Genomic DNA, 12708 nt, shown 5'->3' on the forward strand with positions numbered 1-12708 from the left:
GGTTTGAGATAATTTCATATTTGCAGGTATAGAGGATATATATAAGAACCATTTTCATAGTGGCAGGTATAGAGGATATATATAAAAACCATTTTCATAATGGCAGGTATAGAGTATAAGAACCATTTTCATATTGACAGGTATAGAGGATATATATAAGAACCATTTTCATACTGGCAGGTATAGAGTATATTTTCATATTGACAGGTATAGAGGATATACTATATAACTATATAAGAACCATTTTCATATTGACAGGTATAGAGGATATATATAACTATATAAGAACCATTTTCATATTGGCAGGGTATAGAGGATATATATGAGAACCATTTAAATAAGCATGAAAAAAATGTGCGAGAATGTCATTCAATTATTTGCTCTAGCTTTGTCGTTAGCAGAGTGCTTGAGGAGGAGTCCTTTTCATATATAGTACGTACGAGGTAATATGGAGTACATTTTTTTTTTTTTTGGGGGGGGGGGGGGGGGGGAATGCCCTTCAAGGCACTGGCCTTTAATTTTTGTCCCTCAAATTTGAAATCTTTAATTTTTATTCTTCGTCAAAAAATTTGTGGGTTCTGGGTTTAAATTCCCGCTCAGTCAATTTTTTTAAAAAAAAATCACAAGGCCGAAGTTTGTAGCAAAATTAGGCTTTTTCAGGCAGAGTTTGCTTAAGGCAAACCTCTGCCTAAATAGACCTAACTTTGTCTGCAAATCTCTGCTTGAATAGGTCTAATTTTACCTGAATAGGCATAATTTTGCTACAAACCTCTGCCTTGCAATTTTTTATTTTTTTTTACTGATCCGAGATTCGAACCCAAAACCTCAGAATATTAGGCGAAAGACAAAAATTAAAGAAAAACAATTTGAGGGACAAAAATTAAAGACTAGTGCCTTTGAAGGGAAATCGTGCAAATGACCCTATGGAGTATTAGTAATAAGTCTAGAGCTGTCAAAATCGTTTGGCCCAACCCAGCCCTAGTGGGCTAGAGAGTTAAATGGGCTAGGCCGGGCTGACCCGAAGGGCCTTTAAAATGGCAACTCAATCCAGCCCTAAGCGAGCTGCGGGCTAAGACGTGTTGGCTCTTCAATAAAATTTTAAAGTAAACTGAAACATAATAAATGGGAAAAAAACGTGACAATGATCTTCATTTGCAGCCACGACACACTATAAAAAATGCATCAATTCAAAAGCTTCAGTAATCTCACGTGTTAATAAATTAAAAGAATAGATTACTAAGGAGTAAGCAAGATAGCTGTTAGAAAATCACCGACCATTATAATTTAATAATTTGTAAGTCTTCACTTTACTAATAGGTGTATAAATGTCACACCCCGAACCTGGGCCTAGACGTAACACGGCACCCGGTGCCTGACTGCATGTGACCGAGCGAACCAACTGGCTGGCTGAATCAACATGTGATACCAAAACATAACTAATTCATAAAATAAAACAAACACATGCTGATTAACTAAACGTCTGACTGAAATATCATAATGCGGAAATACTTAGACAATCTGAACATATCTGAAAGTAGCCAACATGGCTAAACCAAAACAACTGAACGACTGAGTATAACTGTCTACAAGGCTAACATAATAAATATCTGACTGTCTGAACTGTGTCTATGAAGCCTCTAATGAATACAAAAAGGTAATTGTCTAGAAAGCTGTGAGAACTGCATGACTGATATCGCCCCGAAGGAAACTGGGGCTCACCACAGTAGCTGATACGAACACTCCTAAGTAGCTGGATCGTCAACCTGTATGTCGTTACCTGCATCGCGAGATGCAGGCCCCCAAGCAATAAAAAGGGACATCAGTACATTTGAATTGTACTGGTATGTAAAGCAACTGAAGCAATAAAATACTGGAACTGAAACTGAAACAGAAACTGAACTAAACAGGAAAGCAAGAAGCTGAAGTACTCCCTGTTCTGGATGAAGAATCACCTGTAAAACTGTAAATATAACTGTGGCCTAGGGCCCAAATAATGTGCACAAAAACTATGGTCTCATGCCCAAGCAATATGTATGCATAAATTGTGGCCTAAGGCCCAAAAATACAGATACAGGTGTTCAACATTAACAATTTACAAGACTGAGACTGGCTATAGCTGATAGCATGATAACTGTTTCTGATTATGGGACTCATGCAAATAATGGGTTATACACTGACTAAGACTCATGTGATAACAATGCATAAGTCTATAAAGATTACGTGCTGAGTTCATGATGTTCAAAGTGACAACCATGAACGAATTCTGTAACTGCAATCCTAGAAGATAACAGTTCTATATCATATCACGAAACTAGGGCTAAACTATATTCTGAGTCAAATTGCTGACAAGTATGAAGAATGAGGCGTAGGGAGAATCATGAATATTCCCTAACGTAGATAGTTAGCCTCACATACCTTAATTCCAGCCTTTGAGCGTAATACAATGTTCGTCAACCCTTTCAACTTTGATCTATATCAATACAAGTCAAAGGGATTTTATATTAGTAATAATATTCATGCTTTGGTTATCTAAGCATTTTATCAAACACTTAGTGGGCATAAAGCTCCACAATCTCCATTAATGGTGTTTCTTCACCCAATTCTCATTCTATTACTTCTAGGTGATTCTACAATCTCAATTAGATGTAATTAACATCATTCTCCATCACCCATATCATTATAACAATCTCAAGTCAACAATTCAAAACCCTACTATAGTTCGTGTAATTCTCTTTACTAAACTCATTTGTTATTCTCCCAAGAACTCATCAATTCACTATTATGAATGATTATAGTGTAGAAACATTACCTTTTTGACGTTCAATCCTCTTGATCCTAGGGTTTCCACGCCCAACAATAATGTTCCACTCACAACTCTATTGATTAGAAGGGTTTACTCAAGTTAGAAGGAGATTAGGGACTTGAATTCAACCTAGAATCATGATAAAACTTACCTTATAGGGTTCTTGAGGCTTGGGACTTGTTCTCCCTGACTTTAGGGTAATTTTTCGTGACTAGGGGTGTTACGAAAATAAACCCCAAGGTTAAATATAACTTAAAACGCGAAATCCCGACTTTTAACCCGAAACCCGGACCTGTTATGCGATGGGTCCGCGACGCACGTGCATCGCGCGACATTCTGCAGGTCGATACGTAGAGAGGGTGTTTTTGTGCGATCGTCACGCGTCGCGGGGCCATCGCATGCGCCCTCACACGCCCTGAAAAGCGACGTGTGTCAGTTCTATGCAATGTTCGGTAAAATGGTCATAACTTCTTGTACAGATCTCTGTTTTCTCTCCACAATATACCGTTGGAAATTTATTTCAAGGAGCTACAACTTTCATGTTTTAAGTATTCTCAAATTCCCAACGGAGTTTCATGAAATTTGACCGTAAGGCAAACGTATCAAAAACTTAGCCGATTCTATAGAATTTTAAGTGCCTTACTATTAGCCATATTGAGACGATCATATCTCCTTGCTCCGATCTCTCATTGGCCTGGTCCATATATCGTTAGAAAGGTATTTCTACATACTACAACTTTCATTAATGGTACTTTCCCAAATTCCCAACTAATCAAGGATTTATGGCTGCCCGAAGTAGGCCTATCAATCTTTTCGCAAAACGTTCAAACCTTCAGCTTTTCCACTAAAGATCTATTGACATGAGTCTAACCTTAGTTCTAAAATACGGGGTGTAACAATAAAATACTTGAAAACCAAGAGAAACAACTAACTAGTATTTTCTAGATGAGTGTCGAAAAAAATACAAAAGCCAAGATAGGTGTTGAGTTGTACAAGATTAGATAGATAAGATCATAAATGATGACTGCATTCTATAAGAGGTGTAAATAAAACAAGAGGAGGTCATTGAAGATATATGATTTGATCATCATGTCATACGTAGGCATACAATTCAGTGCTTCAAAAATCATAATGAGTGAATATCTCAAAATTGGACAATATAAACTTAAAATTACACGAAAGGAAGTTATTTCAATATGTTCATAATTATCGTAATCGATATGAATGCATAATACACCTGAAACAAAAGATTCATATAAGCAATATAAACTAGTTAAGACTAAAACTTAATCATATTATCACGATCTTCTAGTGTTTGTATTCATATATAATCTTTGAAATCTCTACGTATGTAAAAGTTAAAAATAATTAATGATAAAGAACCTTATGATTATTAAATTATCACGGTGACAACCTGTACATGTATCCTGATATATCAGTAGCTAGGCTCCAAGTATCAATAATTCCCCACTTTTTATTGGCTATTTTTAGCCTTGATTGAGGCTTAAGGGCTCTTATAAATAAGATGCCAACTTTAACTTTTCAAAAAGTAGAATACTACGAATTAATTTGAAACGAAAAAGTGTTATATAGTAAAGGAAAAAAAAAAAACTTCCACTTCAATCGCAGGTGAAATTCTCAACTTTGTGATTGAAGTGAAAGACGTTCTACTTTTTCTATTTTAATGATGGTGGTGTTTAAGTTTTCATGTGTTGCTTTTTATGTATTATGATGGAGCATCGGAATGAGCTTGTTTGGGACTCGTAGTTGTTGTTGTACTCGAGCATCGGATGTAGGTACTAGAGTTATATTCAGGACGATATAAAATAATTCTCATGGCCTGCTACATCTATATGTATAATAAGATATATCTATTCCTACAACTTTTTCCCTAATTATGATTTATATGTATCACTGGTTTTGCATTTCTAAGATTGCCCATACATGAATCTCAAGCTGGTTAATTTATGACTCTGATTTAAGAAAATTGACTTTTTGTTAATATGCTTATTTTAAAAAGCATTTTTAATTAAAAATGCTTTTCGAAAAAATACATTTTGATAGTAGCAATTTGTGTGTGGTTATTAATTTGTAAAACGCTTATGCCAGTATTATAGCATCAATTTGTGGTTGGCCAAGATTTCAAAAGTGGTACTAGAAAAAACTATTTTTTTCAGCTTCTAAAAATAGTTTCTGCTACTACTTAAAAATATTACTAATTTTTCTTCTAAAATCTTGATCAAACACCTCAACTATCTAAAATAAGCACTTCTGTTCAATTCCAAATAATTGAGGGACATTTTTTTTTTTATCCTTTTCCTTAATTTCTAATCACTTTATTGACTATTATTAGCCGGCCCTTATAAACAAAGGTGCCAACTTTAACTTTTCAAAAAGTTGGACAATAATAAGTAGTTAATTAGAAACGACAAACTATTATAGTAATAAAAAAGGTGCCAACTTTAGCTTTTCAAAAAGTTGGACAATAATAAGTAGTTAATTAGAAACGGCAAAGTATTATAGTAACAAAAGAAGTTTCCTGTATAGTAATAAAAGAAGTTCAGATGAATTGTTTAACTTAGGGGTCGTTTGGTACACGGTATTAGCTGAGATGTCCCAGCACTAACTGTGAGATTAATTTTGTATCATGTTTGGTAGAAGGTACCTTGTACTAAACAAAGTATAAAGTGCATCTCAAACTTGTAGATGTGATATCCCATCTTATCCCATAAATCCTGAGATTATTTTATCCCATCTCTTAGATGGGATAAATTAGTCTCAAGAGATGGAATAAATTAGTCTCAGGATTATAATTCTAGGATAATTCTGTCTACGTACCAAACGACCACTTAGTGATTAAGGTGAAAGGTTCTACTTTTTCTTTGTTAACGACGAATATGTTCGGGTTTATTTGTGTGCTTCTCAACTATTTTATTGATTATTTGTTATCTCCACCCGCACAAATATCTCTATGTTTGATATTTTCTCCTATAATGAAACAAATAATCCAACCGCGTTAGTCATTTCATCAAGTACTCGCCGATTGATAGTATAAAGATCCATGATCAATCTGAAATACTACTTTGCTTACCATTTTTATCAAAGTACCAATTGATACTCATTAAAAGATTTACTTTTAACTATCTAATAAGAATATTTTTTAAGCCGTCATTGTGTATTAAATTTACAATAAAAAATATTATCGAGAATAAAATGGGTCACACCTTAGCTGTCATTAGGGGTGTACATGGACCGGGTTGATTCGGGTTTGTTAAATATCAAACCAAACCAATTGTGTTGGGTTTTTAAATTTATAAACCAAACCAAACCAACAAAAGTCGGGTTTTTAGGTTTTTTTCGGGTTTTTTTGAATTTTTCGTATTTTTTCCTGTAAAGTCTTCATACAAAACATATAACTTGTGTTTCAAATATCTCTTTAGTCTTAGTAAGATACAACTATCTAATAAGGTGTGTTTTAAGAAAATAACATAACATGTGAGATGAGTGATGACATTATACTAAAATATTCAACAAGGTAATGAAATCGCATAAGATCATGTGAGTCATGTTTCCCTGAGGTGCTCGCATGAGTTCAATATTTATATTTTTGAAATGTTAAAGCCAAATTTTGCAGTAATTAATGTAATTGTTCCAATTTACTCTTTGGTATATTTTATATTTTGAAAGGTTAAGGCATGATGTAGCCTACATGGCTAATGTGGTTTAGCTTTTTCCTTTCTCGACATGGCAGTAGAAAATGTTTTTGAAAAGAAAGACAGATTTAAAGAGTGAATGGATTTCCGTGTGATTATGAATGATTATTCAAACGACAAAAAGTGGATCTTTTATTAGCATCTTGGTTTTGATTTGAAATAATAAGCTAAAAGATCAAAACTATGAAAAAGTTTTAAAAATATTTATAAATTACATTTCAAATAACCTTTTATCTATAAATATTTTTTAAAAACTTGTATACATGTAATGTCGATTTGGTTTGGTTCGGCTTGATTTTTTTTAGTTAAAACCAAACTAATTATGCTCAGAGTTTTTGTTTTCCAATACCAAAGGACTAGTCGGATTTTTTTTCTCGATTTAATTAGGATTATCGGTTTGGTGCGGTTAGTCGGTTTTCTTTATAGGTGCCACTTGCCTCCACTCCCACTATATATATGTAATATTTTATCTCATTAATGATTTTAACTCCCAACAATTAGGAAATTCAGAACATATCACACAGTTCTGCTTACAACAACAAACTCAACGGCCAACGGCGGTGACTTTTCCGGCGACAGAAAGAGAAAGAAAGTTAGAGAGAGAAACAAAAGATGTCGCTGAAATTATACGTAGATCGCGTGTCTCAACCTTCACGCGCACTTCTTATCCTCTGCAAGTACGTCTTTCTTTTTTTCGCAACTCTTTTTAGATCACTTTCATTAGCTCTTTTTCATCATCTACTATGTACACATGCACATAATATTAAAAAAAAATGATCATAAGATTTTACAATGATCAAGGGGAACCCTTTTCGCCCCTCTAGCTTCGCTCATGTATGTATATTAGGTTGAGTCAGTAGCGGAAACAAAATTTTGACAGAAGAAATTCAAAATATAAAGAAATAAACACGGAAAGAAAATAAGAAATTTTGACATCTATATATATATATATAATTGAACTTTATATTTATAATATAATTTTTCGGGAAAGGATTCGAATGAACCTCCTTGCCCACCCTCCAGCTAATCCATGGGTTGAGTATAAAGCAGTGGGTGTGGGTTCTCCATTTTAGTTCATGTGATGATATCTCTATTTACTTATGTCTTAAAATGAATGCCACCTAATTTATTTAGAAATACTTTAATTTTTAATTTATTTATTTTCATTTTATTTCTAATGAGATGATTTATATTCACACAAATATCTATGTTTTATTTTAGATCATCAAAAGTCTTCTTTTTACTTAATCTTGTGATCAGTCAAACACTAGCACATAAATTGGGACGGAAAGAACTAGTTAAAAGAAAAAGACTTTGTTGTTTGATAATTCAAAAATCTGATTCATATCATGAAATGTTTTTTTTATGTTTGATGTTGTAATTAGGTCAAATGGTATTGAATTTGAGGAAGTCCCTATTGAACTTGCCAAAGGCCAGCATCGTTCTCCTGAATTTGCAGGTTCGTTATTTCAAATGTTTTAATAATCTTTACTATAACGTATTTTCTCTCTCTCTCTCTCTCTATATTTGTAAAGAGTATTGTGATTTTTTCGTCTGCAGAAATCAATCCCATGAAACAAGTACCAGCTATCGTGCACGGAACGTTTACGCTTTTCGAAAGGTATTTTCTTGTTTAACTAAATACTACTCCTTAGTTCACTTTTATTTGTCAATTTTTGACTTTGCACGCCCTTTAAGAATTAATAAACGAAGTATGTATTTTATCATAATATTCATATTAATTGGTGGATAGTTTCATTGGACTTGGAGAATGAATTGAAAATGAATAATTAATGTTAAGGATAAAATAAGAAGAAAAAAGGTTTGTCCTTTCTTGACGTGCTATAGTGAATGATTAAAAGTGAAAATTTATTTTTAGTATAATCGACAACTAAAAGTTAGACGAACTCAATAGTTTTTACTTAGATCCTGCATTTGTATTAAATAACTTATTAAATGTATATAAATATTTAATTGCGAACCCAATTACTACAATGAGTTGTTCGGTAGCATGTTTAGTACCTATAAACTTTAAATTCTGGCTTCGCCTCTAATTTTATGTGGGATGTCAAAGGAGTCAAAATTTGAAGTTTATGGGTTTCTGAATTTTCCACCAAACCAATGGCGAGCTCGTTTTAGTTCTGAGTTCGCAATGAAATATTTATACATATTTAATGAATTTCCTAATACAATAGTGTATGAAAAAAAAAAAAAAAAAGATACTTGGTTCATTGATCCGATCCATACCTAATATTGTAGCTCCGCCCCTGAACACCTTATTTCTCCTTAATTAATGCATGTTAACAAAGGCAAATTGTAATAAAAATGTCAATTGGGTAATTTATGCCTTGTTTTATTTTATGCCTTTTGGAAGCTCTCACAAGATTTGTGTGATATTGCAGCCATGCTATTCTTAGATATCTAGCTTCAGCTTTTACTGAAGTTGCTGATCATTGGTAAGTTACTTAATTGCTTTATATTCTAAATTAATTCCGAGTTTTAATTATACTTCCACTTTATATGAAAAAACTTTAAACTCCTTAAATCAGCCTCCAATAAATGATAATTGGAGAAAGAGCATAGTTATTCATTAAACTCTTTATCACTTATGAGCACATCACTAGAATGAGTTAATTTATGCAGGACTTGTTTACTTGGGAGTAGGATTTAACGTATATACATCGATTATAGCAAGTTGTTTACTTGTTTGTCTTGTTTTCTAAATTACCAAATGTTTTGAGTTTAAGTTGAAGTAATTTTTAGGCTATCAAATTATTCTTACCTGTCGTAATATGTAATATATCTTAGTTTTGAGATTAAGAATTCAACATTTTAAATAAGCTTACCTGTAAATATCTCTTGAACGATCTGATAGGTGTAAAAAATACTTTGCACTGACGATATATATAACTTAAACTCATATTTTTTGTTTTTCACCACATGTTTGTACCTATATTGGGGATTCGACTAATTTTGAATTTGCTCCATGTAAAACCTATTGAAGGGGAAGCACTTCCGACTGATTTTTTTTTTTTTTTTTTTGTCCTGAGGCTCAAACCTGGGACCTCCGGTTAAGGGTGGAAGGATCCTACCTATATCTCCCACCACAATTCTTGATTGGTTAAGTTTCCAATTTAAGCTTACTATAGACAATTACCTATCGTTGCAAGTTACTTTAATCTGATGGTGTAAAAAGTTTTATATTATCGGTGTAGAGAAGTTAAACTTTTGGAAGTAAACTTGAGAGCCTTTTATAGTTTTACTTCTCCTTAGAATTGTATATTGTAGTCTACTTCTGACTACTACAACTTTGGTCTTTGAAGGTATCCAACTGATCTGCACAAACGAGCAAAAATAGAATCTGTTTTGGATTGGCACCACTCAAATTTACGCCGTGGTTCAGGTGCTTTATATTTAGTTATTAAAATTAAACACTGAACATCGAACATCTATTAATTTACTTATTTTGCATCTAGTTATGCGAGATTATAATGAAGATATTGTTTATGGGGTTGAATATATAATAATAACATGGATTATTATGTGGTGAATAGTGACGCCTAATTAAATTATTATGCGGTGATTATAACAGTACATGGATTGTTATTTGTTAAGTACTACCGATTGCCTACATTTAAGGGCATTTTTTCAAATATTGCTAATACATACACGTATTGTTATCATACTTTCCATCGCGTTTAAAATAATACATAGATTCTCATACAAGATATATCAAAATTAGTAATACGTCATTGATTTCCGGTATTAAACTTTGCATAACTTATGCAGAATTTCATACTAGAAATCAAATGTTGTACTAGTTAACGACATTTTATGTGATAATGATGGGCCGCGCACAGTAGTAATAGACATTTGTGTGGCTATAAATCATCCCATCAAAGTTAAATGAAAAAAATTGAAGTACTATTACTAAACATAGAAATGTGTTATTTTTTTTTTTAACATGCTAAAAAAAGATACACGTCAAACTTCTCTATAACAATCATCCTCTATAATAACATTTCACTATAATGGCCAAGTTCTTTTTGCAACCGATTTTTCATGTTATGCTATATTATATATGTTCTCTATAACATCATTTCGCTAATAACAGCCAAAAAATATCTGGACAAACGAAACCGTCTCAGAGAGATTTGATTTTCCAATAAGTTATGACTTTTGTAACAAATGCTTTTGTTTTCAGTTGGTTATGTTCTTAATTCTACATTGGCACCTGCTATTGGATTGCCTTTGAATCCACAAGCAGCAGCACAAGGTGAAAAAATCCTTTTAGCATCTCTTTCAACTATTGACACCTTTTGGCTTCAGAAAGATGGAACCTTTTTGCTTGGCAATTCCCAGCCTTCAATTGCAGATCTTAGCTTAGTGTGTGAGATTATGCAAATTGAGGTAAAAAAAAAAATCTTCATATCTCTAGTTTTTTTTCTTACCCGGTATTCAATAGTATTTGTTTTGGGTTCGACTAATCTGGACTCGTGTCGGGAAGTCTAACTTTGAGGGTTAAACGCTCCCTACAAATAGGGTAAAACAGATATTTTGTGTCTATATATAGATTGTTAAGTCCATTTTATAGTTAAACACATTTATTACTGTGTAAGTTGACATCATTTTAGTGTCGGAATTATTCCTTGCTCCGCTACTGTTACCTACTATAATGGTAAAGTTATGAAATTATTTTGTCACATTAAAATAGCTGAACTTAACCCACCACTATAACAGTAGAGTCGGTGAATTTTGCCTGCTATAACGACAAATTCTTCCCATCAAGGTGGACTTACGGTTATAATGAGTAAAGATCAATTACTTTAATGCAATAAAACCGGTTTTGTTACTATACTGTTGTACTTGGTAAACTGCAGTAATTTATAAAAATCAGTTTTGTTACTTTATTATTATAGTGAGTGAAGTTCAGTAACCATACGTGAAATTAGCCAATCAGATCTTATAAAAAATTGCAGGTTCTGGATGAGAAGGATCGTGACAGGATATTAGATCCACACAAGAATGTTTTGAAGTGGATTGATGAAGTAAAGAATGCAACAGCACCTTATTTTGATGAAATACATACAACCCTCTTCAAAGTTAAAGAGATGCTGCATTTGAAGAAATCTGCAGGAGAAAGCAGTTAGAAGCTCGGACTCTACAAAAATATCGCCTTATTTGTGTCAGATCCTCCAAGTGCTACGCATTTCTGTAGGATCCAATACGGGTGCGATAACATTTTTGTAGGTCCCGACCAACAGAGGTTAAAACATGATCAAGCAGCAGACCATATAATATATATTTTGAAATGCTAAATAAACTTAATGCAGATGATAAGGCTTATAATATTTCAGCAGTGTGGACTTTGGTGTAATTTTGGTTTGGAACCTTTTTTCTTGCTGTAAGCTAGGCTTTGTGGATTATGCTACTTTCTTTGAGAGATCCAACTCAAGTGAATAAAAGCTGTTTTGCCTGCTTTGTTTGTATAAAATGTAATTGTCATACCAAAGAGTATAAACCAAATTACGAAACTGTACAGTAGTGGGATGGTTGGATCTGTCATCCATATTACAAAGGTCTCAAAGTTTGAATTCTGAAAATGAAAAAACTCTTGGTAGAACGTGCTTTACTCCCTTAGTGGTAGCTGGGCGAATGAAATTAATCGGATCAGTGAGTTACGAATACCAAATGCCTAAAGTAAAAAAATGAAAAAAATAATGAAAGCTTGACAAATCTGAATTAATCAGACCAACCAATGAATTTCAAAAATCAAAGAACACACAGTTCTCTCGTAGGAGAGAAATCAAGAGCATAAACGAGGAACCCCCTTCCCCGTTGCACGCAACTACGTGAGAAAAGAAGAAGATACGAGTACTACTGATAGAATAACAACTGAACAAGTTTGGACTAGTTAAAAGATTTGTAGTTTAGTCATAGCTAAGCCATGTTTGAACTAGTCCTCCAAGCTTATATTACTCTGACTCTCTAAAAATATTGCCACTCATATCAAATCCGCCAAAAAGGCATCGCTTTTGAAGGATGCGACACACACCTAGTGGCTTTTTTGAAGAGTCCAAGAAACATGAACGGCAAATACTAGTAAATGCAACATCTTTCCTCGCAAGAATCTTGTGGCAGATATCGTGCACTCGGAATACAGAGATTTATATCAATGAAAAAACTAACTTT

The 12708-nt window shown here is 33.2% G+C and overlaps 1 protein-coding gene across 1 annotated transcript; it reads left to right on the plus strand.

Annotated features, from left to right (window-relative positions):
* The first annotated feature begins 6987 nt into the window (after positions 1-6987).
* Positions 6988-12010, plus strand: LOC132609895 (glutathione S-transferase T1-like). Its single transcript, XM_060324091.1, has 7 exons — positions 6988-7193; positions 7902-7975; positions 8077-8137; positions 8919-8972; positions 9840-9919; positions 10721-10926; positions 11496-12010. Exons 1-7 carry the CDS (start codon positions 7129-7131, stop codon positions 11664-11666), a joined length of 711 nt encoding a protein of 236 aa, XP_060180074.1. The 5' UTR covers positions 6988-7128; the 3' UTR covers positions 11667-12010.
* The last annotated feature ends 698 nt before the right edge of the window (positions 12011-12708 follow it).

Source organism: Lycium barbarum, chromosome 9 (genome assembly GCF_019175385.1).
Source record: "Lycium barbarum isolate Lr01 chromosome 9, ASM1917538v2, whole genome shotgun sequence".
NCBI lineage: Eukaryota > Viridiplantae > Streptophyta > Magnoliopsida > Solanales > Solanaceae > Lycium > Lycium barbarum.

Bases quoted from the DNA above. Each gene is read 5' to 3' on its own strand.
- LOC132609895 (XM_060324091.1), top strand. From the start codon at position 7,129: ATGTCGCTGAAATTATACGTAGATCGCGTGTCTCAACCTTCACGCGCA. The intron at 7,976-8,076 runs GTTCGTTATTTC...TTTCGTCTGCAG, and splicing joins TCGTTCTCCTGAATTTGCAG to AAATCAATCCCATGAAACAA. The intron at 8,973-9,839 runs GTAAGTTACTTA...TGGTCTTTGAAG, and splicing joins ACTGAAGTTGCTGATCATTG to GTATCCAACTGATCTGCACA.